Raw genomic sequence first — 23530 nt, forward strand, 5'->3', positions numbered from 1 at the left:
AAATGTAACGTCAAATTATTTACACCATATACATTTCACAAAAATTATTAGAACACAGAAAAAGCAACCACTGAAAATGTCGATTTATTGGCCTTTTTATCGCATCATCGCCATTCTGATAAGCAGTGCAACGCAGATGAAGTACCCCATGGGACTGTTTTGAAGGGAGCACCTGCTGGGGAGGCAGAACGGGACAGAACATCCGAGAAGGCCACTGAAGCGTGCCCGATCGATCGCCAAAAGTTGCGGCAAGTCACCGGTAAGTCAGTAGGCCAAGGTTACCTTGTTTGTACAGCTCCCTTATCAAATTTATTCGTTTAAAAATCTGTTAATTTAGTTGCTGGGTGTGCTAGCCAAACTCCTACCACTAAAAGGCTAGCTTAACGGTAGCACCAGCCAAGCTTATGCAGAACTAAACCCCAACTTGCTTGTCCATATACAGTATATTTTTTTAATGATTTAATGATTTGTTTAAATGATTTAAGTCGACCAGGGAGCTTTTTATGTGTAATAATGCATTGATAGCGGTGTGATATGCTGTTGTAAATTAACGCGCCAAATTTAAATCTGTCAATTTATTGGTAATATCAATCTGTTTACAAGCAACTAAAGCAGATTAATTAATTAGTTGATAGAATATGTTATTTTCTACAAATCTTTCGGGTCGAGTTGTGAATAATAAGATTTATGTATGGGTAACAACGACAAAGGAAGCCGTTTCAATGGAGTTCAGCGTACAGTTTTCCGCTATACAACTTGTGTGCTATTTGGCTTGCAGGAAGCCGTTTGCTCTGGCGAGCCGCAACCATTTTTGGTGCCATTATTTAAACAGATAAAGCTTATTTAAAAAGGGAAAGCTAAGGTATGTTTTGCATCGGCCATCTACAGCTACTATGGCATGTAAAACGTGACACTAACAATTGTAAAACACGGACGGCGTTTATGGAATATGATTTGGCCATATTATAGTGATTTGACCGTGGGCCGTTAGAGAGAGAGAGAGAAGGTAGAGACTGCTATTGTAACCTCATGGCTATGATTTGACCACTGGACACATGGCTTCAAGTGTAAATTTGTTTTTGTACAACAGTGTATAAAATAGCTATGACTTATGATTTTATAATTTAATCATATCTTGAATGTTACAGGACATGGTGAGGCGCCTCCATAATTCAGAGGAAAATCAAAGGCGTTTTAATCCATCTGAGAGGTATGAAATATTATAGGAAGTCAAGAAGCTGGTTCTTGTACATTTTTATTGTACATGAGGGGCATCCCCAGATAATTTATTTCCATGCCAATGTCCTTTTCAGCTTCAGATCCCCACACAATGTGACAGTTACAGCATCATTGGAGAAGTCAAAAAGATCCTGGATGTTCCTGAGGTGCTCGTAAAATGTAAGCTGGGTTCATAATTTGGGAATAGAAGTACATTTTGATGTTATTATAATTGTCCACTCTGGATGATAATGCACTACTTAAATTTAATGAAAGCAGATGGAGTTGTAAGGTTTGGAGTGGTGAATCAATAGGCGTTATGCCCAACTTACTTCTGCATTCTGTTAAAACAGATTTACTAGTTTCCGGTTCAGTTTTACCGAAAGCTTATTGTTGTAGCAGCTACATGTGGATATGGCGTGGTTTTATTCACGGCGTCTTCGGGAGCTGCCAAAGATGAGCATTTCCGATGTACATCATATATGCAGTTTGACCTCCAAGACTCCAAAACTGGATAAAGAGTTTAAGGTTGTGAATTGGCCATACATTTTCTACAGTAATCCATTCCAGCAGGGCTGGGTGGGCTTTAGTTCCCCTTGTAGGGTAATGATATTGTAGTGAACCTGGTCAGACCAACTGTAGTGAAAATATCCAAATTTGTAGGCCATGTCTCTGGCTCACAAATCATATTCTCCAGACAGAAGAATGACAGAATGTTTGTTGGTACAGACCCGAGCACATCAGCATGATTTTTTTCAGTGAAATGAAAAGTATGATCCAAAAATTATTCCCACTAAAATCTTCTGTCAAAATAATCGCATTATGATTTTTTTTACCATATTGTTCAGCCCTACACATCATGGACCTTTAAGTCTTTTCTCAATTTTGTAACGTGATTACATGATAACAAAGTGCATTAAAATGTCTTTCACTAAATGGTAGTAAATGTAAAAATGTAATAATACATGGATTACTTTCGTTTGGATATAAAATATTGTGTTTGTGTGTTCCAGTAACAGAAATCACAAGGAAATACATGTGTAATTCTTTTTTCCCCTCTTTGCAGAGCTCCCAAAAATAAAACAAATGCTGCAGAGCTTGGAAGGAGGAAATGCCAGTGCTGCGGTTCTACCGAACAGCCCCTCATCTGTGCAATCTGTGAGCTCTATTTTATGTATTAGACCACTGACTAGGGTAGAACACTTGACAAGAAATTACTGTTTTACTGTGGCTCCTTTTCACCTGAAGGCGGTGCTGTTTTTTTTTTTTTGCTGCTTATCACCTCATGTCTTAGAGAAACCTACGGAGCCCCTCTGGGGTCACATGGTAGAAAAAAACTCGATGTGTAAATCCGTGCGAACAGATTAGTAAACTGCGAAACTGTTTACAAATCCGTTCGCATGGATTTACACATCAAGTTTTTTTTTCTACCATGTGACCCCAGCGGGGCTCCGTAGAAACCTCCTCTGCGGGAGACCCTTTTTTGTGTACAGTTTCTTAGGGATCAGTATTGTGTGTGGCACCTGACCAGTCAGGCCAAGAAAGTTCAAAACTTGTCAAGTATGTTCATTATTTTCTAAGCAAATCTAATAAAATCCCACTCTCTCAGGAGGTGAATCTAAAGTTGCAAAAGGGGAGCGTCGGAGCGGCCTTAAGATTTTATTCTTTCTGAGTTTAGTTGCATTTCCCTATCTCCCATCTGCCTGTCTATCTATCTATCTATCTATTTGTCTATCTTTCTGTCTATCTATCTATCTATCTATCTATCTATCTGTCTATCTATCTGTCTATCTGTCTATATATCTGTCTATCTATCTGTCTATCTATCTATTTATCTATCATCTGTCTGTCTATCTATATCTATCTATCTATCTATCTATCTATCTATCATCTGTCTATCTGTCTGTCTATCTGTCTATCTATCTATCTGTCTATCTATCTATCTGTCTGTTTGTCTGTCTGTCCGGTCACCTCTCAGTTCGTCCGTCCGTCCATCTATCTGTCTGTCATGTAAAATAAGAGGTTGCTTTCATGGCTGTGAATATTTACCATACATAATGTGGTTAACATACTTTTATAAAGTTTACAGAACCCATGCTACTGTACGTTTCGACTAATGGTGATGAGTTAATCCACACCAGTATGAAGACTGCTTTATAACTGATTACTTTTTTCTCTACATTCCTAGATGCTGTTATGTTGAAGCACCAGGGGGTAACCCAAAGGCCAAAACCGTAAAATGGCTGAGCTCCAGTTGGCAGCAGCCAAAAAATCAACTTGCTGAAAAAAAAACAACGAAAAAAAACAAACTGTTCAATATACTGTTCAATATTATTCAATAAAAAGAGTTAAACAGTTATTTGTCTCTTTTCTTAGGAATATCAAAGATTTTATATTTATGTACTATACGTCTATTGTGACATATTTTGATGCTACATAAATGTTACATATAAGAACATTACATATTTTACTGTAATATATTTGGATCCCTAATATGAGTACCAGTATATAACGAAATCATATATTAACATTTATGCACTAGACATATATTTATTATATATGTGTATATCTGGAAAAATATATGAGACTTATATTTTGCTATATTTTAAAATATATCTGACATATATGTGTATATATGGTGACTTATATGTACATCACATCTATACGCATATATGTGTGATACATGGACATATACACTATATAAGTAGTTTACATATTTTGTCATATATCAGATTTATGTATGGGGATGCTCCACCAGGAGGAAACATCAACCCCACAAGATGCTTCAGTCGGCCCTGTAACTCCCTATATTTCAGCCACTGGCCCATTCTTATAGCGCAAAGATTTTACATAGTAGCCACAAATAAAACTGGCTGTGCACAACTTCTCTGAGGTCAGCCCTCACTGCCCTTGCTTTCTTGTACTTCATTTTGTGGTAGCAGTATCCCAAAATGTATACAGATATAACTGCTGAATAATCCTAACCCTAACAGATAATATATGGATACTATGGATCAGTCCCTGTCTGTTCATCCGTCTGTCCATCCATCTATTCGTCCATCACACACATTTTAGATGCCACTGAACCAATGTTTATTAATTATTGCGTAATTGTCTATACAGTATACAATATATTTGTCACACAATATCTTTGACTTTACTTTTTACGATACTTATGACATATGATGTATGTCATATGATGTATCTCATTGCTTCATTTGGGCATTGGATGGCCTTACAAGTACAATACGATATCTTGTATGCTGCTGATTGTTTATTGATGAAACTAAGATTTGTTTGTGACTGCATGAATCATAAATGAACCTTAAATAAAAATGCCTGAAAAAGTGAATAATATTTATATTTATATACCATTGAACAATATTTGACAAATAGGTAAAATAGTTGGTTGATACACCATATGAGGGTGTATCGATATGAAACCATATGAAACAATGTAAAACAGAGTTACTGTCAAGGATAAGCACTATAGTGGTATTTGGAGTAAAAGGGATTAAATATACCATAGTGGTGTCTGGAGTGCCATAAATCAATCAATAAAAACACCATAGTGGTGTTTGGATTCCCTGACAGTCAGCTATTGAAACACCATAGTGGTGTTTTCAATCCATGAAAGTAAGACATCAAAACACCTAAGTGGTGTTTGGAGTTGAGGAAAATAAGAAAAATAGTTCCAGGTTTTACAGACCTCGAAACACTGTGCAGTCTTTCAAATCTCTATAATCAGGGGTGTCTCCAATTATAGAAAAAAAGAGTTTGAATCTCTGAAATGTGTTTCAAATAATTTATTTCACTGGTGTATCCATGCTCCATATCAGTTTTGAGTGCTTCAAAGCACCATTCGGATTTTGGATCTCAAAACAGTCACGGGAGGGTGTTTTATACCACTAATTGTTGTCTTGAAACGCCAGTGTAAACAGGGTTTTAACTCCACTATATTGGTGGCAGCAGAGTTGCCACCACTTTTTGGGTTTCAAAACACTTTCTTCTAACAGTGCAGAGATCCGTGTGCTGCAGTGCCTTCTGGTGATTCCTAGAGACTTCCCCTACTGAGTTGTCCTGTTCTGAGAGCACCAGTACCCAGGCTAAAGCGCGAAAAACTGTGCGCTGTAATCACCGCATCTTCTCTCTGAAATTGTTTTTTTATGTGTGACCCTTAAATGAAACATGGACATGAAGAAAAGTCTAAAGTTAGCGTGATCGCTAATGCTAACACAATTGGCTATTGGCATAATTTCGCCATCTTCGTGCATATCCGCCTCTGACTCTGGTTACAGAATGATAATTTTGGCTGTAGGTGACTTAGATAGGTACAGAAGTGGATATAAACCTTTTACTTTTGCCCCTGAAGTGCACAGGAGGATGAGGAGGACTGCTTCCTTGCAGAAGAGGAGCCCAAAGACTGCTCACTGACAAGCTGAAACTTTTGCAGACAAGTCAGCAGCTGGGTGGCTGCTGCCCTCTCAGATAAATTTAAAAACTTACAATTTTGATACAAAGCTTCTGTACTATACTATTTTTATATTGAGTCAACATAGAAATGTAAAATTTGTATTGTAGCGTCCCGGGAAATGGGGGCGGGGAGAAGCCTCCCAGCATGCCCCGGGGGGCATTAGAATTGTTAGTTTGTTAGTCACATTGTTGTGTTGCCACATTACTTAGTGTTGCTAGTTATTCCTTGTTCATTTTCTTGTCGGCTGAGACTTTTATGTTGTATTTAATTTCACACATTGTTAAACCATGACAAAGGGTGTGTGTGAGTTTAGTGACCTGCCCTCGGTACGAGGAGAGAGGTGCTCTGTTTTACTGTAAATGGTGAATTGTGTGTTACTCGCCAATAAAAACACACGTTTGAGTGAAGAAGATATCGCTACATTTATTTTTCTAAATAATGATCCACCACTCGCTACATCGGTGTCGGAAGTGGGATCGAGATGGCGTCTACCATCACTGATATAGAAGAACTCATCTCACGTCTTGAAGCGAGGGGGATCATCACAGGCCTCAAAACAAGAGAGAGAAGCGGCGACCAAGCAATCAAACGTCATCTGACAGCGACAAGAGGCGAGCAGCGCGCCAGAGCAGCAGAAGACGAACAGAGTGATAGGAGTCATCCGACGGCGGAACACGACAGCGGCAGGAGACGAACGGAGTGATAGAAGCCACAGAGGTCCCGACAGAGCCAGTGTCCCCCGGCCAGCAGCAGGAGAGCGCCTGCAAAGTCTGGCTAGCCCACCGGCAACATCCAGCATGCCAGTGGCTGTCTCACCAGCGCCACCAGAGGGCAGCCGACGACCCGTGATGAAGTTGCCACGGTACAATGGAGAAGAGCCACCAGAGACTTACCTCATCCAGGTATAGTTAGCATCCCAGCTAAATGCCTGGACGGCAGCAGAGACAGCGGTCCAGGTTGCCCTCGCCCTTGAAGGAAAGGCGTTACAAGTCCTCACAGACCTCCAGCCAGAAGAGCGGTTCAACTGGGAGGCCATTCAAAGGGCACTACTTCACTGTTTTGGTCGCCATGTTTATACCGACGACGATCGAGACAAGCTGGTCAGCCGCCCGAGAAGAGATACCGAGAGCCTGGGTGCCTATGCTGCAGTCCTCCGCCTCTACGCACAGCGTGGGTAGCCCACCTTCGATAGTGCGACGCAAGACGAGCTCGCCCTCCAGGCCTTCATCAGGGGGCTCCAGCCAGAGCGTCTCCAGGAACACATACGGCTGTATGCACCAAGTATGCTGACCGCAGCCCTGACGGAAGCCGAGTACAGCATGTACTTCTTTCGAGAGACTGCCACCCTAGCGCAGGGCACCGGGTGCGCCACGTCGACGATGAAGAGAGGACCCACCAAGCCGCCCCCAGACCTCCACAGCGATCACGGCGACAGACCGACACAGCAGCCAGGCATTCTACCGAGGGCTGTTACCGTTGTGGCGTGCTGGGCCACATCGCACGCTATTGTCCGGCCCTGACGCCACGATACACAGCACCCCAACCGCCGTTAAACTAGAGCCGGTTGGCACAATGAGGGAACTGCCACCGGCAAACACCACTTCCTCCCTCTCCAATTCACCATGGCGGCTTGGCAGGCTGGGCCAGACACACGGACTGCAACCTGAATGGCACACCATGTAGAGCCCTGGTGGACACCGATTCCACCATCTCTCTGGTCCGGCCCGGAACACTGCCTGGCACACAGGGCCCGAGACCAAGAGGTTGGAGACCCACTAAGTTCCATATAGCGACAGTTACCGGGCAACGCACCAGGATGCCGGGGGAAACAGTCTCTCTGTGTGACTGTTGACAGCCACACCATCAACCACCAGTTCTGGCTAGCCAACATACAAGACGCATGCATCATCGGGCTGGACCTGCTGACCAAGTGGAAGGCCACAGTGGACGTGGCTGGAGCCACACTCTACCTGGGCTCAACGGCCGTGGCCCTCCACTCCACTGGCAGAGAAGGGGTGTGGCTCACCTCCACACCACCACCAGCCAGAGGGCCCCCCGTGTCACTGCCAGCCAGAGGGTCCCCCGCATCGACGTCACCAGCCAGAGGGTCCCCCGCGGTGTCACCACCGTCAACCAGAGGTTCTCGGCGGCGCCGCCACCGCCAGCCAGAAGGCCCCCCCATGACGCCACCACCAGCTGGAGGGTCCCCTGCGTTGATGCCACCGCCAGCCAGAGGGTCCCCCGTGTCAACGCCACCGCCAGCCAGAGGGTCCCCCACGTCGACGCCACCGCAGCCGGAGGGTCCCCCTTGTTGACGCCACCGCCAGCTGGAGTGTCCCCCGCGTCGACGACATTGCCATCCAGAGGGTCCCCCGTGTCGACGCTGCCGCCAGCTGTAGGGTCCCCCGCGTCGACGCCACCACCAGCCGGAGGGTCCCCCGTGTCGGCGCCACCGCCAGCTGGAGTGTCCCCCGCATCGACGCCATCGCCAGCCAGAGGGTTCCCCATGTCGACACCATTGCCAGCGCGTCAAGGACCGGGAGATGGCGGCCCCAGTGGTGACAGCCCTACGGTCCATCCCTCCGGACGACGGGGGTGTTCCCCAAGCGTCACCTACCACAACGGTCGATGATGACGGCATGGAGGTCATCGATCCCCAGCAGCTCCGCAGTGACCAGAGCCAAGACCCTGTTCTCTCCCAGGTCCAGGCCTGGGTGGGGGCAGGCCAGCGCCCAGCGTGGACAGTGGTATCGCCACTGGACCCCGAGACCAAGGCCCTCTATGCCCAGTGGTCCAACCTCACCAGCCGGGACGGTCTCCTTCACCGCCGCTGTCAAGCTCCCAGGGGCCGCCACGATGTGCTCCAGCTCCTGGTCCCTTGACAACTACGGCCCCGGGTCCTCCAGCTTGTCCACGGCTCGGTGGGGGCGGGCCACTTCGGGGTCACCAAGACCTTACGCCGCCTCCGGTCCTGATTCTACTGGCCAGGGTGTCGCCAAGACGTGGAGCTCCACGTCCACCGGTGCGATTCCTGCACGGCCTGGAAGGGGCCGACCCGACAGAAGTGGGCCTACGACTCCCGCTGTAGGGGGGAGGACTTTTGCCCTGGGGCCCAAGTGTAGGTCTACAGCCCTGAGAGGAAGAAGGGCATCTCCGGGACTTTGTTACTGACGCATGGGTTGCTGGGGACAGCTAACCAGCTAGGTGGGGGCAGTGTAGCGTCCCGGGGAATAGGGGCGGGGAGAAGCCTCCCAGCATGCCCCGGGGGGCATTAGAATTGTTAGTTTGTTAGTCACGTTGTGTTGCCACATTACTTAGTGTTGCTAGTTATTCCTTGTTATTCCTTGTTCCTTTTCTTGTCGGCTGAGACTTTTATGTTGTATTTAATTTCACACAGTTAAACCATGACGAAGGGTGTGTGTGAGTTTAGTGACCTGTCCTCGGTACGAGGAGGGAGGTGCTTTGTTTTAAATGGTGAATTGTGGTCAGAATTTGGTCAGAGGATGAGTAACACTCACTCATCCTGAAACTAGAGTAGGTAGCTGGTGAATGTTGCTGCCTGTCTTATGGTGCTGTAGATTTATGATGGTGTAGCCTGATGTTTTCTATGGTAATCATTGGTATGGTAGGTTATCATTCTGTTAAACTCTGAATTGGGCCTCCATATGAATGCTCACCATGGATTATGGCACAAAGGATATTAACATCATATCCTGTATATTGATAAAAACCAGAGCAAGAGGAATCAATCATTTTTGCAATGCTACAATTAGATAGGAAAAGAAACCTTGCTACTTTACATGTAAAAAAATGTATAAATTGAATTAATGTGACTGAATGCAAACAAGTATATATTCTTCAAGAATATGGGCCTGCAAATCAATGATATGAAAGAACAATTTTATCAGGCTGGAATAGGGTGGATGGCCTTCAAAACGCTTTGTTAGAAGTTCTCAGAAAGAGAACTTCAGTCTTGTCAAAGCAAAGAGAGACAAATGTTTATGATTGCACTGAAATTTAACGTCAAAACAAGAGGTCAAGTTGTGGCAAATATTGTATTATTCTGAAATGTTGTGACCGAATCCAAAACAACTCTATGGGCAATGGGCACACTGAGAAAAGACACTTTTGTGATTCACAAATGTAAAAATATCATGTTCAAACCTCAGACATACAAATTAATCCCCAGTTTTCCTTGTTTTTCCCCTTGAATTACTGAAAATGGACTGAGAAACAGAGCAATAGAAAATCATGGAATCATTCAGAAAATAATGTAAATTACCTTATATCTTTTATTCTGTTTTCATTCATAGTTTTTTATCACTCAAAGCCCCCAAATCAAATGTAAGGATTTTGAGCAGTTTTACAGCTGATCTAAATGTTATTTCAGTGTTTTATGGTCAGTTTTACTCTTTATTAGCTTAAGAGCATACAGGTTAAAAGTGTGTCTATTTGGTGTTAAGCAGTTAGGGTATGATGTAATTTGTCATACTTGTCTATGTAAAGTATGACAATAATTCTGACTGATTAAAATATTACCCCTGATTAATAGGTCATATATCACCAGACGACAACTTTAGCAATTTTTTTTTTTGCTCATTTGATTTACGTGTTAACAGAAATTACATTTTGATGAGAGCTTATATTTTTTACATTTTAAAACCGACATCCCTTTTCTTCATCATTTTATTCAATTTTATTATATTTATTGAGCAACAAGTTGGTTACATGTAAAAGTTTGTTTCACAGTGTTTTTATTGCAATATAAATGTTTGAGTGTTAACGTGAGTTGAACATCAAAAGCAACAGCATAACATAACAGCTTACATAAAAAATAACAGACCATTCACTTAACAGTTGCACGGACAGCAGTGTGTGTGTGTGGGGGGGCTAATGAAAAGACAAAATAAAAGCTTTCTTTTTGTTTCATGTGCTTCAGGTCAAAAGGCCAAAAGGTGTTACACTGTAATAAATAATGAATCTACTCAGACTCAACGTTTTTTACACACAAATTTCCAGATCGGACTTGACTACTACCGCATGCAGCAGCCCTACACTGGTTCCACACGTACAAAAGTGAAATAATATACTGTATAAGTATTGTTTCATAATATAATAATAGTATGTTTAATAATAGTATATACAAGTATTCAAATAAAAAAAATCACTGTATGAGGAATAAACACAAACTTTTTTATAGTTCAAAAATATGTAACATAAAATTTGATATTACTGAACTGCAAGAGAAACAAAGTTCTACACACAGACACTCAAAGTATTGGAAAGTTTCTTCGGTACTGCATGTATTGCAACTATAATTTCTATACCTGAAATACATGGTACGCTACATTATACAGTCATGAATAATAATAATAATGATAATAAACTTTATTTATAGAGCACCTTTCATACAAACGATGCAGTTCAAAGTGCTTTACAATAAAAAATAAAAATAAAATGCTTGATATTAAAAGAAATACAGACAAATTGAAATCATACAAATTATAACAAGGGCAAATGGAAAGGATTAGCAATAAATAAATCAGTAAATGGTAAAAGGGACAGTAAAAACAGAAACTGGTAAGAATGATATAATATGTAAAAAATAATAAAAAGTAAAAATAGAATGACTTCAATTAAAAGCCAAGTTAAATAAATAGGTTTTCAGCTGTCGTTTAAAAATGTTCACTGAGCTCAAATCTCTTATGGCTTTAGGTATAGTATTCCATAATTTTGGAGCATAGTTAAAAAACAGCTGCGCTGCCTATTTTCTTATGTGTAGTATTGTTTGTGTTTAAAAACCCAGCCGCAGAAGATCTAAGAGCTCGTGAAGGATTATAAAACGACAGAGAGTCTGCAATGTAGGCCAGTCCTAAACCATTTAGAGCTTTGTAGACAAGTAATAGGATCTTAAAACGTATTCTAAAAGATACTGGGAGCCAATGGAGTGTAATTAAAACAGGGGTAATATGCTCTCTCTTCCTTGTTTTGGTTAAAAGTCTAGCAGCACAGTTCTGAATAAGTTGAAGTTTCTCAATCGACTGTTTCGGAAGACCGGTAAAAAGAGCATTACAGTAATCATATCTACTTGAAATAAAAGCATGGATAAGCTTTTCAGCATCTTTTTGGGATAGGAACGGCCGTACTTTGGCAATATTTCTTAAATGATAAAATGCTGTTTTGGTCACCTTCTTTATGTGCGATTTAAAATTTAAGTCCGAATCTATGACAATGCCCAGGCATGTTACCTCTGACTTTATCTGGGAAGCCAGATTCCCAAGTTTACAGAGAAGTTGATCTCTTTTAGCTTGGGGGTCAACTAGGAGTGTTTCAGTTTTGTCTTCATTTAATTTCAGGAAATTGTTGCTCATCCACTTATTAACTGCAGCCATACCAGTAGACAAGGAGTGTAGGGCATTGTCATCATCAGGCTTGAGCGAAATATACAGCTGCGTATCATCAGCATAGCTATGGAAATTAAGTTTATTCTCTCTAATGATGTCACCTAAGGGGAGCATATATAATACAGGTAGCAAATGCATCTCAATAGATACAGTGCAGCTCTGTATTTCACAGACTATACTGTACACACTTTACAGTTGTGTCAGAAATCTCCCAGCAACCACATCTGGCTGCATCATGTTGGTCCATTGGAAATTTCGCTGTGTACAAATACTGCCTAAATATACAACCAGGATAGAAAAAGAGAGATACCTGAAAATGTTTGTTGTGGTGTGGCTGTAGATCCATTCATTAATAAAGTAAAAGTGACTAGTCTGATAAGCAGTATTGGGGGTAATGCGTTACAAAGTAACGCGTTACAGTAATCAAATTACTTTTTTGTGATAATGAGTAACTTAACGGGTTTGTTTTTCAATTTATGTAATCAGTTTTCAGTTACTTTTTCAAAGTTACATTTCGCTACTTTTATTTTTCTTTCAAATGGTTAAATGTTTAGTTAGTGCAAATTGTATGTACAATGTATTGTACACTACATGATGTTATTAAAAGCAGACTGCAGCAGGCTGGCGGTGCTCAGTTAAGGCTCCGTTGATCACTGGGGTGAAGTTAGTTTGAAGTTTGATATTCATCGGTTGATGCACCTTTTAACGTCAATAGCTCCATGTCGATACCATAATGTTTCTCAGATTAGGCGTTTTTATATAGAGGAACACGGAACCAATGTTTCACAGTGTTGATCAAGTCAAAATCACCTGTGATGCAGTGACGGCAGAAAAGCATCCAGTTGGTCCAAGCCCCAAGCCCCGGTCCAAGTATTTACTGTGGAACCACGTTAATGAAAGCTACTTTGATGTTTTAGACAACGGTAGATGTTACTTAAGGCTGTGTCCCAAACATGAGGATTAGTGATGATTTCTGTACATTAAGAGTGATGACATCAGCAGAAGACGTATTTTAAAGGCATGATTTTAAGTGGGTAACGTGAAAGTATTCTAATGCGTTACTTTTAATAAAGACTAACTTAGTAACGTAACTAGTTACTATTTCAGGAAAGTAACAAAGTAAAGTAACTAGTTAGTTTCAAAAGTAACTTTCCCCAACACTGCTGATAAGGTAGATTTGTTTCGAAATTTAAGTTACTGTGGCACACTAAACTGGATTTTCTATACCCTAGTCTCTACTCCAAAACATACACTCTGATATAGCTTAGGAGTCTGCTCAGTTAACCTGAATAAACTGCAGGAGGCCCATTTAGCAAAGCAACTGATGTTAATGTTAACATGCAACTACTAGCCACTACTAACGCTAGCTCTACTAGATGTGTTAGCTCCTAGGCAAATCAGATGTTTTTACAAGACAGTGATGGTTAGCTGACCAGATACTATAATTAGCAAGCTGATATTATTTAAACACAAAATCAATGTATCAGATGTATCAGTAATGAAATTATAATTTCTACTGAATTCTGTTGAGAAGTCCACGTTATACATTTAGAAAAACAATCAGCTGTTCTCAGCCAATGTTTCCAAGAGCTGAAGACCTCATGGCTGACAGAGAGTGTGTTATGTCACCAGAAAGCCCTCTATTTCCCCCAAATCTCTTGAAAATCTGGTATTTTGGTATAATTCTTGGGCCACTGTGAGGAGTATCCCTACTTAGTAGAGAACTTATTCAAGTTCATATAACAGTCTGTGTCAGTCCTCCAAACTCCAATTTAGTAACTTTGAATATTCAGCCCCTCCATGAGGACAAAGTTCATGACAGTTTTGTCATTCCTTGAAGGGGATTCCCAGAGGCTAAAGGAAGCCTGCTGGTTATCTGCTGTGTGTTCATCCTCCTGCATGATGATCAAGCTTTGTTTTTCCACCTGAGTGAGTGGTGTGTTTTCTTTCTAAAGGCTTCTCTCTTTGAACTGTTGGGTATCCCCAGGTGCTCTAAAATTCTCCGCTGAAATACAGCTTGAAACTGCTGTTCCTGTAGAAAAACAAACAAAAAACAGGTTACAAGATAATTCAATGGCAGAGACATTGACTGATCGTGTTATCCTCCAAGTCTTTTAAAATTGATTTGAATTCTCCTAATGAAATCAACTCAGACAGTTTTAGGTCAATCTGAAAAGCATTCAAAGTAAAGGGTGCAGAATACTTAAAAGCTTTTTTGTCCAACTCCATCCGAACTTGGGGTACTGACATCTGCAGAAAGTCTTGTGAGTGTTGGCCATAAAGACATTGGTTTCTAGACAAATATGCACACGTAGGCAGGGAGCAACCCAAGGAGTGACTTGTAGATAAAGGTCAACCAGTGGGTATTCCTACGTACATACAAAGAAGGCCATCCGGCTCTAGTATACAAGGTGTAATGGTACATAATACATTTACAGCTAGTGATGAATCATAAAGCACTATGATAGACAGTATCTAGCATCCATAGACAATGTGCAGAAGCATTCACATAAAGCAGATCACCATAGGCTAGTAGCGACAAAAAGGTTGCCAATACCAGATATTTCTTAGCACAAAAAGAGAAGCATGATTTATTCCTATAATAAAAACCTAATTTCAGCTTGAGTTTAATAACAAGATTTTCAATATGAGGTTTAAAAGATAAATGGTGATCAATGTAGATACCCAGATACTTATAACTAAATTTATACACCTTGAAGGGTGAAGACACATGGAAGATTAGAGGGTAGCTCATTGGAGTTAGAAAATAACATAAGCTTAGTTTTTACCGCATTTAATATCAATTTAAGTTGTTTCAAACAGGACTGAAAGACATCAAAAACAGACTGCAATAGCTGGCGAAGCAGAGAAGTAAATAACAGTGTTGCCTGCATAGAGATGGTACAAAGCATTGAAGTTATCACAAAGGTTATTAATATAAATGGAGAACAATAAAGGACCTAGAACTGAACCTTGGGGCACTCCCATGGAAACAGTCAAAATAGATGAGGTAGACCCCACAAACTGGACATATTGCACTGTACCAGAAAGATAACTGGCAAACCAATCTACCGCATGACAGGATAATCAAATACTGATCAGCTTTTTTACCAGGATACTATGGTCAACTGTGTCAAATGCCTTTGACAAATCAATACAAAGGGCTGCACAAGTTTTCCTGCAATCCAGTGCCTCAATTATGTCATTTACCACCTTAAGAGCTACGGTGACGGTGCTGTGTTGCTTCCTGAAACCTGATTGATACTGGGATATTGGGATGTACCATTGGAGCTTAAAACGTCCTTCACCTGTTCTGTTTCTCATATTTTCGCCAAGACGCATAATATAGAGATTGGCCTACAGTTATTAAGTTATTAATTATAAGTTTGAAGGACTTCAGAACATTTGCGGATTTCCAGATTTTAGGATATCACTTCAGGAATATCATTTTTAGAAATGACTTACCATGACTAGCTGTGGTTTGTTAAGTTGTTGTGTGGTTGGGTATGCTGTGGTGTGTTGTTGGCCATGGCTCTTCGGTTTCGCACAATACATCTCTAGATGCTGCAGGTCACAACCGGCCGGCCGGCAGCAGTGGTCCACTATGCCCTTACCTCTGGGCCGAGTACCATAACCAGACCAGTTACCTTTTCCTGGTGGAAGAAAGATAGCAAACATGAAATTCCACAGTCACTCTTTAGCTTCAATATCTTCCTCACTTTTGAAAAAAATTGATGAATGTAATGTGAATGTGCCGAAATATACAGGGTAGCCACAGAAAAATAAAAGCTTTTTTTTTTTTTACTTTTGCACTCAAAAGAAGTGCCCTGGTTTATTTTTTTCCAAGTGTTCTTTTACTCTTGACTCCACTGAGCACACAATTTGGTGAACCATAAAGCAGGGACACACTCTCAAATTGCAGTTTTCCTCAGTTTTCTCAATGAATGAACTTTTTTTTTTGGTTTGCGGTTGGCGTTTTTGGTTTTAGAAGCTCTCTACTCCACTGCTGTTTCTGTGTGCCCTTCTTATTTCAAAATGTGACAGCTAAAATGGTGTCAGATAAGATGTGTTATAACAATAAAGCTATCATGCCATAGAGGCTAAATGTTCTGGTAAGTACGCTGCCATTTTGGTGGAAGAGTGATATCACATTGATACCAGATGGTGACGGTGGCCTTGGTCAGAACAGGGGAGAAGTAATTAGGTGAAAGGGCTTGAGGGCAATTGTAGCTCACCAGCCTCTTTGCATTTTTTAGGCCGTGAACTCTTCCAGCCAGTGTGGACAACATAGCCAAGTTGTTCACACAGAAAGTACTAGATCTATACACTAAACACAATGACCCCTGCTGGACTCAATGATGACTTCAGTTCCAAATGTTTCCTATAAATCTAAGTTTCCTTTAAACCATGCCCTTTGTGGTTTGAAACCTCAGTGTAATTATTAATGCTAAGTTGCATGTCATTCACCTATTGACTGTCATTATCATTTTGTATAAAGATATTTTAACCCCATAAATGATAATGCAATTCTCTACAGCCAACAACCTACAGACACCTGTATAAGAATGGCATGGCTTCCATTCTCATACATGCTCTGATGAAGGCCACTAGGCCGAAACATTGGCATGTTTGTTTGACAAACTTTGCCAAAATAATTTGGTGAAATAGAGATCTGTTTATTTTGTAATGAAGATCTGTGTGTGTGCTTTCATGGAATGGAATTATGGAAGGCCTGTTCATAGAAGTACTTTTTAAGAAGAGATTTTTAAGAAGACATGGTAAAAGCCTGTTCTCCTTTTATCTTTAGCCCGGACTTTGGAACAGCCAGGAGCATGCTCCCTGAGGATCTGCGTACTGGCTAATGAGCAATAAAAAGTTCTGATTAGTTTTATAAAAGTTCCAGAATTTATTGAAAGGCCCACTAACCAAAATGTACTTACACTCCCTTGAAAAAGGCTCTCTTCCCCCTTCCTTGTACTCTGTAAACATATCTTTAATTCTTAAGAAAGGCAAACCTCCTGATGCATGTGGTTCTTGTCGCCCCATTAGTTTAACAAATGTTGATAGTCGAATATTTTCTAAAATTATGTCTTTAAAGACTTGAAAGATACCTGCCTCTTTTAATCAAGGATGATCAAACAGGCTTCATTAAAAATAGGGTCTCTCTCACCAATATGAGAAGATTACTAAACGTTATTCTTCATACAAAAATTAATCAAAAGCAAGGTCTTATCTCACTTGACGCCGAGCAGGCCTTTGATAGAATAGAGTGGCCATGACAGGCCCAATTGTAATAAATAATATTTGGAAATGCAAGACCCCCTCTATCTTTTGGTAACTTCATTCTTAATCTGGATTTTTTACCATGCCATATAAACTAAATCTCTTTCTATCTCCTTTGCCAGTGTCTTTGAAATATGTAGTGGTAGCATTTGCATAGGATAGAGGAGCCGGGGTAATACATTCATTTTTATCAAATTTATCCTACCCATCCATGAAATTGGTAAATCAAACCATCTGGTAAGGTCACTCCTTTTTAAGTGCAATCTTAAAATGTTTTTGATTTTGGAAGTTATAGAAATCCCTAAATATGTGAATCCCAAGGTAGACCAAGAAAACATGAAGTCGGGTAAATCTGGTATGCCCTCATCATCCCCGAGTGGCATTGTTACTGTTTTATCAAAATTAACTTTATACCCTGAGAAAGACCCAAAGGCTTGTATAACTGCCATTATAGCTAGGATGGATTCATGAGGGTTAGTCACAAACAATAAGACGTTGTCCGCATACAAAGCAATCTTGTATGTAATAGGCTCCATTTGGATTCCTGATATACTGCCGCGGCTTCTAATGGCCTCAACCAATGGTTCAATGGCTAAAGCAAAAATAAGTTGGGATATAGGATCCCCTTGGCGACTGGACCTACCCAACAGGAACTCTGAGGATCTCATACCATTAACCAGTACACTTGCCTTGGGTGAATGGTATATCAGCTTAACCCAATTAATGAAGTCCCCACCAAAGCCAAACCTTTCCATGACACTAAATAAATAAGGTAGAATTATCTCTGAATGGGTTCACAGCTATCTTAAAGGGGGACCAGAACCTCCCGAGGCCTGGGGATGTGCTCCCTTTGCATTACTGGGGGAGCGCACAAGTAATAGGAAAGCACATTCTAGGTCAACAGACAATCTAATACTTAAAATTCTATTAAGGTTTGGCAGGAAATGGCACACTTTACTGGTAGAAAGGGTATTTCTTCATATTTAACACCACTCATGAACAACAGGGATTTCTCTCCAGGTATTAAAAGTGCTATGTTTCACTCTTGGCATGATATAAGTATTAGAGTGATAGGAGACTTGTTTGATGACAACAATGTACTTAGGTCTTTTACAGATGTCCTAATTACTTATGTAGTTCCACACAAAGACTTTTTTGCTCATCTTCAAGCTTGTCACTTTATCAGTACAGACTGTAAATTAACCCAGGATGTATCCATTCGTGGACCAATTGAAAAAAACATTATTAACTACACAAGAAAGAAAGGTTTATTTCCTATTTATATGACTGTGTTGAGCCATACTGGGGAAAATATAGATAAAGTAAAGACTGTATCCAATCTTCCCATTCTCTTTTTCTTTGTAATAAATTAAAAAAAAAAATAAAGGAGATACAATATCTCAATAAAAATGTTATTATAAAAAAAGAAAAAAGTTCTGATTCATCAGTTTAGCATGGGAAGCATGCGGAGAACAAGCACAGATCCTGTACAGACCCACGGTGCATGTGTTCAATTCTATGCAGTGAAGTACTGCGACACGGTTCAATTACCTTGTAATGCCCTCGGCTGCGCCATGGGGAAAACGCATGTGGATGAGGCTCCTGAGTCTAGGCTTGATTTGTTATATTTATACACTTCACTGCGAGTATTTATCAGTTGCACATACTTTTTGGTATTTAAATGCTGTGTAATATCAAACTGAGAAGCAGCAAAACACCAAGTAGTTCAACCTGGACAATGCAATGCACAACATGTTGTGTTCGCCTCGGAGCTGAAAGCCACCATTGCCTCTGAACTCAAAACCGCCATTAATGCTGCATTAGCTCCATTCTCCACCTCCTTGGATACAGTCAGATCCGCCACTGACAAACACCATCTCAGGATCATGGAGCTGGAGAAAAATTTGTCAGAATACAGTGACTGTCTAGTTCAGGTGGAGTCCACTGTCTCCCACCTCATCACCAAAAACAAACAGCTGACATTGAAACCAGAGGACCTTGAATCTCGATCCCATCGCTGCAACTTACAGGCTATTGACATTCGTGAAAATCAGCAACCCTGTACCCAGGGAAGATTGTCTGATTTTTTCATATTAGTCTTACTAGTCCCTACTCGGGGATGCGCGCGCCACAACTACGTGCAGACTTCTGGGGATGCGCGTGCCACAACTCCGCGCAGATTTGCCAAAAAGGCGCATAAACAGCGTAAATTTGGGAAAATGGAAAAATCCGCTCCGTCAGTCCCTGCCTATGCCAATGCTCAATGCCCATGTGCAGTTTGAGATTGACTGGCCAACCCATTGAGGAGCAAAATGGATGCGGACAGACGGACAGAGATTTCCTCATTTATAGTAGGATGTCTAGACACCCTCCCTCGCCTCCCATGTTGGACACAGCGCACCGGATTGGGCCACCTCTGGCTACGATAGATTTGCCTAACTCTAAGACAAGAGCGGTTATTGTGTGTTGTCACTACTATCATGACAGAGAACACTGAAAGGCCAGGGGTGAGCAGCTCTACTACTGTAGGCGTAAGGTGTTTATTTTCCTGGACCACAACGCCAGTATTGGCAGGAAGCATTCAACGATATGGACGAAACACATCGTCCATGAGAAACAAGTCAAGTTTGCCCGATTCCTAGCCTGTCCCCACTTTGAGCACAAAGTGGAGACAGGCTGGGAATCGAGTACTGGAGTGGATTACCCAACATCTTTCCGAACTTAAATTTAGGTATAGATATTGCTGATATTGTATCTTTATATTTAGTTATAGTCACCATGCTGCAGGCTAGGCCTTCCAAAGGTATGTCTGATTTAATTAATTAAATTACTCTGGTTTTGGTCCACCATACATCGGTTATTTCATATTGCTATTGTCACCACTGAGTTTGTGCCTTTTTTGTTGGTTTTAACAGTGCTTTCTGTCTCTCTTTAACGATTTAACAAGATTAAGTAATTATACCACGATAGTCAGCCAGGTTTATTTCTCACTTTTTTATTCCTACCATCATGACACACTAAACCACTACTACTACTACTACTACTACTACTACTACTACTACTACTACTACTACAACTACTACTACTACATACTAGGGCTGCACGATTAATTGTATTAAAATCGCGATCTCGATTCATACCTCTATGCGATGTCTCACCACGTGACGAAATGCGCACATGCAGATCGGGCAGAAACTGGCAGAAAGGAAAACAACTCCAGAGAGAGATATAACGGAGAACAGTAGACACACACAGGAAAACACATGTTCAAAGGTTGTGTTCTAAATAAGAGAAGAAGAGAGACGTAAGTTGATTGTTTTTATGATAAGTGTTGGATTCATCAAGCATTTGAATTAAGCTGTTTTGTCGGTTAAAAAACAAGCGCATATCTTTGACAGGCCGACAGCACGTGTTGAGTTCAATTCAATGCATTGTCACATGGTTATCAATTAAACTACCTAATTCTACTAACGTTACTTAAATACCACAAGGTAATAATGCTACCTGCCGTTAACGTTTGTAGGGCAGCAGAGTTATCAGGATACTGTTTACATTAGTGATGCGCGGGTCAGGTTTTTTTCAACCTGCGGCTGCCCGATCAGACACTTACACATATCCGAACCCGCCCGACACATTTTCATACAAATAAAACAACGACCCGAAACTGATCCACAACCCGGAAAAAGAGATTCAGGAAGCCAGGTAATTTTCCAAAGACTTGTGCAACTAAGGCTATACTTAATGCTGCACTGTGCAGTGTGCGCAGAATGTAATGTATGGATGGCGGATAAACCAGCTGGAGATTGGAGAAGTTTATACCGTTAATTAATTTCGTTGGAATTTAGTCTGTAATTACATTGTGTGCGTACTGTGTGTGTAGCCCATTTGACCCGCACGTGCGTCTGTGACATTAGGCGCATTAGAGATTGATTTAGATTAATATCTATACATAGACCAACTTTTTATTTTCTGGCAGAGCCATATGAGCCTTTGTATGAGAAACACTGCATCTCACAGCTAAACACGCCCTCTAGTGGCCATCTGACGAAGCCTAGATGGCTGGATTACAAAGTTGATGTGACAGTTCCATTACATTATCATATTTTTTGTTGTTTCTGTCTGTATCAGCCAAAAAAGTGCAGTAAAAAATTATATTAAAAATTGTTTTGCTTAAAAAAGAGAGAATCGTGATCTCAATTCTAAGCAAGAAAATCGAGATTCTCATTTTATCCAAAATCGTGCAACCCTACTACATACTAATGAAATTCTTTTAGGATGGGTTAGCAGCTCCTTAATGCAGGGTGAGACAGGTTTCATTACAGGTTTTACCTGTAATCCTCCTACACCACACTGGAATAGTCTCTGATTTGTTGTCAGGGAGGAACCTCGATCATACCAGAAAGTAGACCACACTGCCTGCACCATGTCTCATTTTTAATGGAAGACCAATATTTGCCTGATATATTGGTTTAACCCTACTAATTGCTAAAATTGTTAATGCTATAAAATGAAATAGCTGCTTGATACATAAGCACCAAAGAACACTCCAACATCTTCTTACCACATTAGGTGTTCAGTAAACTTGTAGCATAAAGGTGGTGGTGAGTCTTCGCACAGTGTGACACGCATCAAGCGTTTCAAATACTCTTCTTAATAATAATAATAATCTTTGAACAGATAGTGATGTTCAGATACTTTTCACTGTTGGACAGATAATGACGTCACACCAGGAAGCTGATAGCATTATGCTCCCAGGCCTCATCACTGTGTAGTCAAACCATTCAAACTGTTTTTTTTGGTTTTTTTTTTACTTATTATAAAGATTTCCATAAATAATTCTATATACTGTTCCAACTGACTTCCTAAAAGAGGTCCTTGAAACAGTTGGTCCAAGCATTTTATCAATTACAAACAATTCCCTAACCTCGTTTTAAACAAAAAAAAATCTGGATTCTCTTACTTTTAGCAATTATAGACCTATTTCCACAGCAAAGGACAAGAATATAATTCTTGGGCAAACATTGAATTGTAATTTTTTTAGGCTTGAACATGGTCAAATTTAAAGACGTGGAATATCGGTACAAAATATTGTCTATCAGAAGTTTCAATCAAAAACTATCGGTATCAATATCAGCTTTCAAAAACCCATAGCGGTCACTCTAGAAAATAGCCGTATTTTACAAGGATAGACTTACCTAAGTAGATTCCACGTTCACCACACACAAATATCAGGTCAGTAAGGAGATCACTACCACAGCGGAGTCTGGCTGCCTCTGACGGGATCGGCAACACTGCCAGGCACATTGTGAAGTAAAACACACAGATCTGAAAACATATCACCTGAGGAAGAGAAAACACAGCTAATATCATGGAAAAGGTTTGAAGATACCAACGATTTGCTGTCCAACCTGGTGATTAAAATAGCTTATTAAAACATAATTCAATGCATGTATTGAAGTTTACTGTAAGTTTGTACAAAAGGGTCACATTTTCTTGGAGAAAGGGTCCACCAATAATCCCCAAAAATAATTGCAATGAAATGCCTAATACATTTCTAGAATCTTAATAAACAATGGCTGTGCATTGACCAATGCTTGCAGGTTGTTTCAGTTCTTGAAACCACTCTGTTCTTGAACATTTTCCCTCATTCTCTTAATCCAAAGATCCATGACAGTATCTGTGAGGAGCAACTTCGTCTCATTCCTGAAATTGCTGTTGAAATGCAGAAACATCTCATTGAATTTTGTTCTGCTGTCACAGAAAAAACTAAGCTGGAATGACAAACGTCTCGGCTGACTTACCTTCAGTGTCTGTGGTCTTGCAGAAGGCCAGTATTGGGAGTGCATCCTGTTTGTCTGTGGCTGTCTGTAGTGAACCTGCTATCTTATACTCAGCCAGCAGGAGAGGGGAGGACCTGAGTGAGAATGCTCCCTCCCTCCAGTAATCTCACAGCTCATACCAGAAGATTTAACATGCTGTAAACTATTTCTGCTCTATTGCTACCATGCTTGCCATGTGGGATAAGTTAAATACTTTATACAAAAGAATACTTTTTACCCACTTTTTCAAAAAAATTTTTAAGGCCAATACCGATATTTACCACTGCATGAGTGGTGGTAACCCATTATGTTTCCGGAGATTCCTATTATTA

At 40.8% G+C, this 23530-nt stretch overlaps 1 protein-coding gene across 1 annotated transcript; it reads right to left on the reverse strand.

The window, feature by feature from the left end:
• Window positions 1–12659: 12659 nt before the first annotated feature.
• LOC139913101 (insulin-like growth factor 1) lies at window positions 12660–23325 on the reverse strand. The gene is made up of 4 exons (XM_071901047.2): window positions 23181–23325; window positions 22575–22719; window positions 15562–15749; window positions 12660–14128 (listed from the first exon to the last, which is right to left on the reverse strand). Exons 1-4 carry the CDS (start codon window positions 23223–23225, stop codon window positions 14003–14005), a joined length of 504 nt encoding a protein of 167 aa, XP_071757148.1. The 5' UTR covers window positions 23226–23325; the 3' UTR covers window positions 12660–14002.
• Window positions 23326–23530: the final 205 nt, after the last annotated feature.

Source organism: Centroberyx gerrardi, chromosome 14 (genome assembly GCF_048128805.1).
Source record: "Centroberyx gerrardi isolate f3 chromosome 14, fCenGer3.hap1.cur.20231027, whole genome shotgun sequence".
NCBI classification, from domain to species: domain Eukaryota; kingdom Metazoa; phylum Chordata; class Actinopteri; order Beryciformes; family Berycidae; genus Centroberyx; species Centroberyx gerrardi.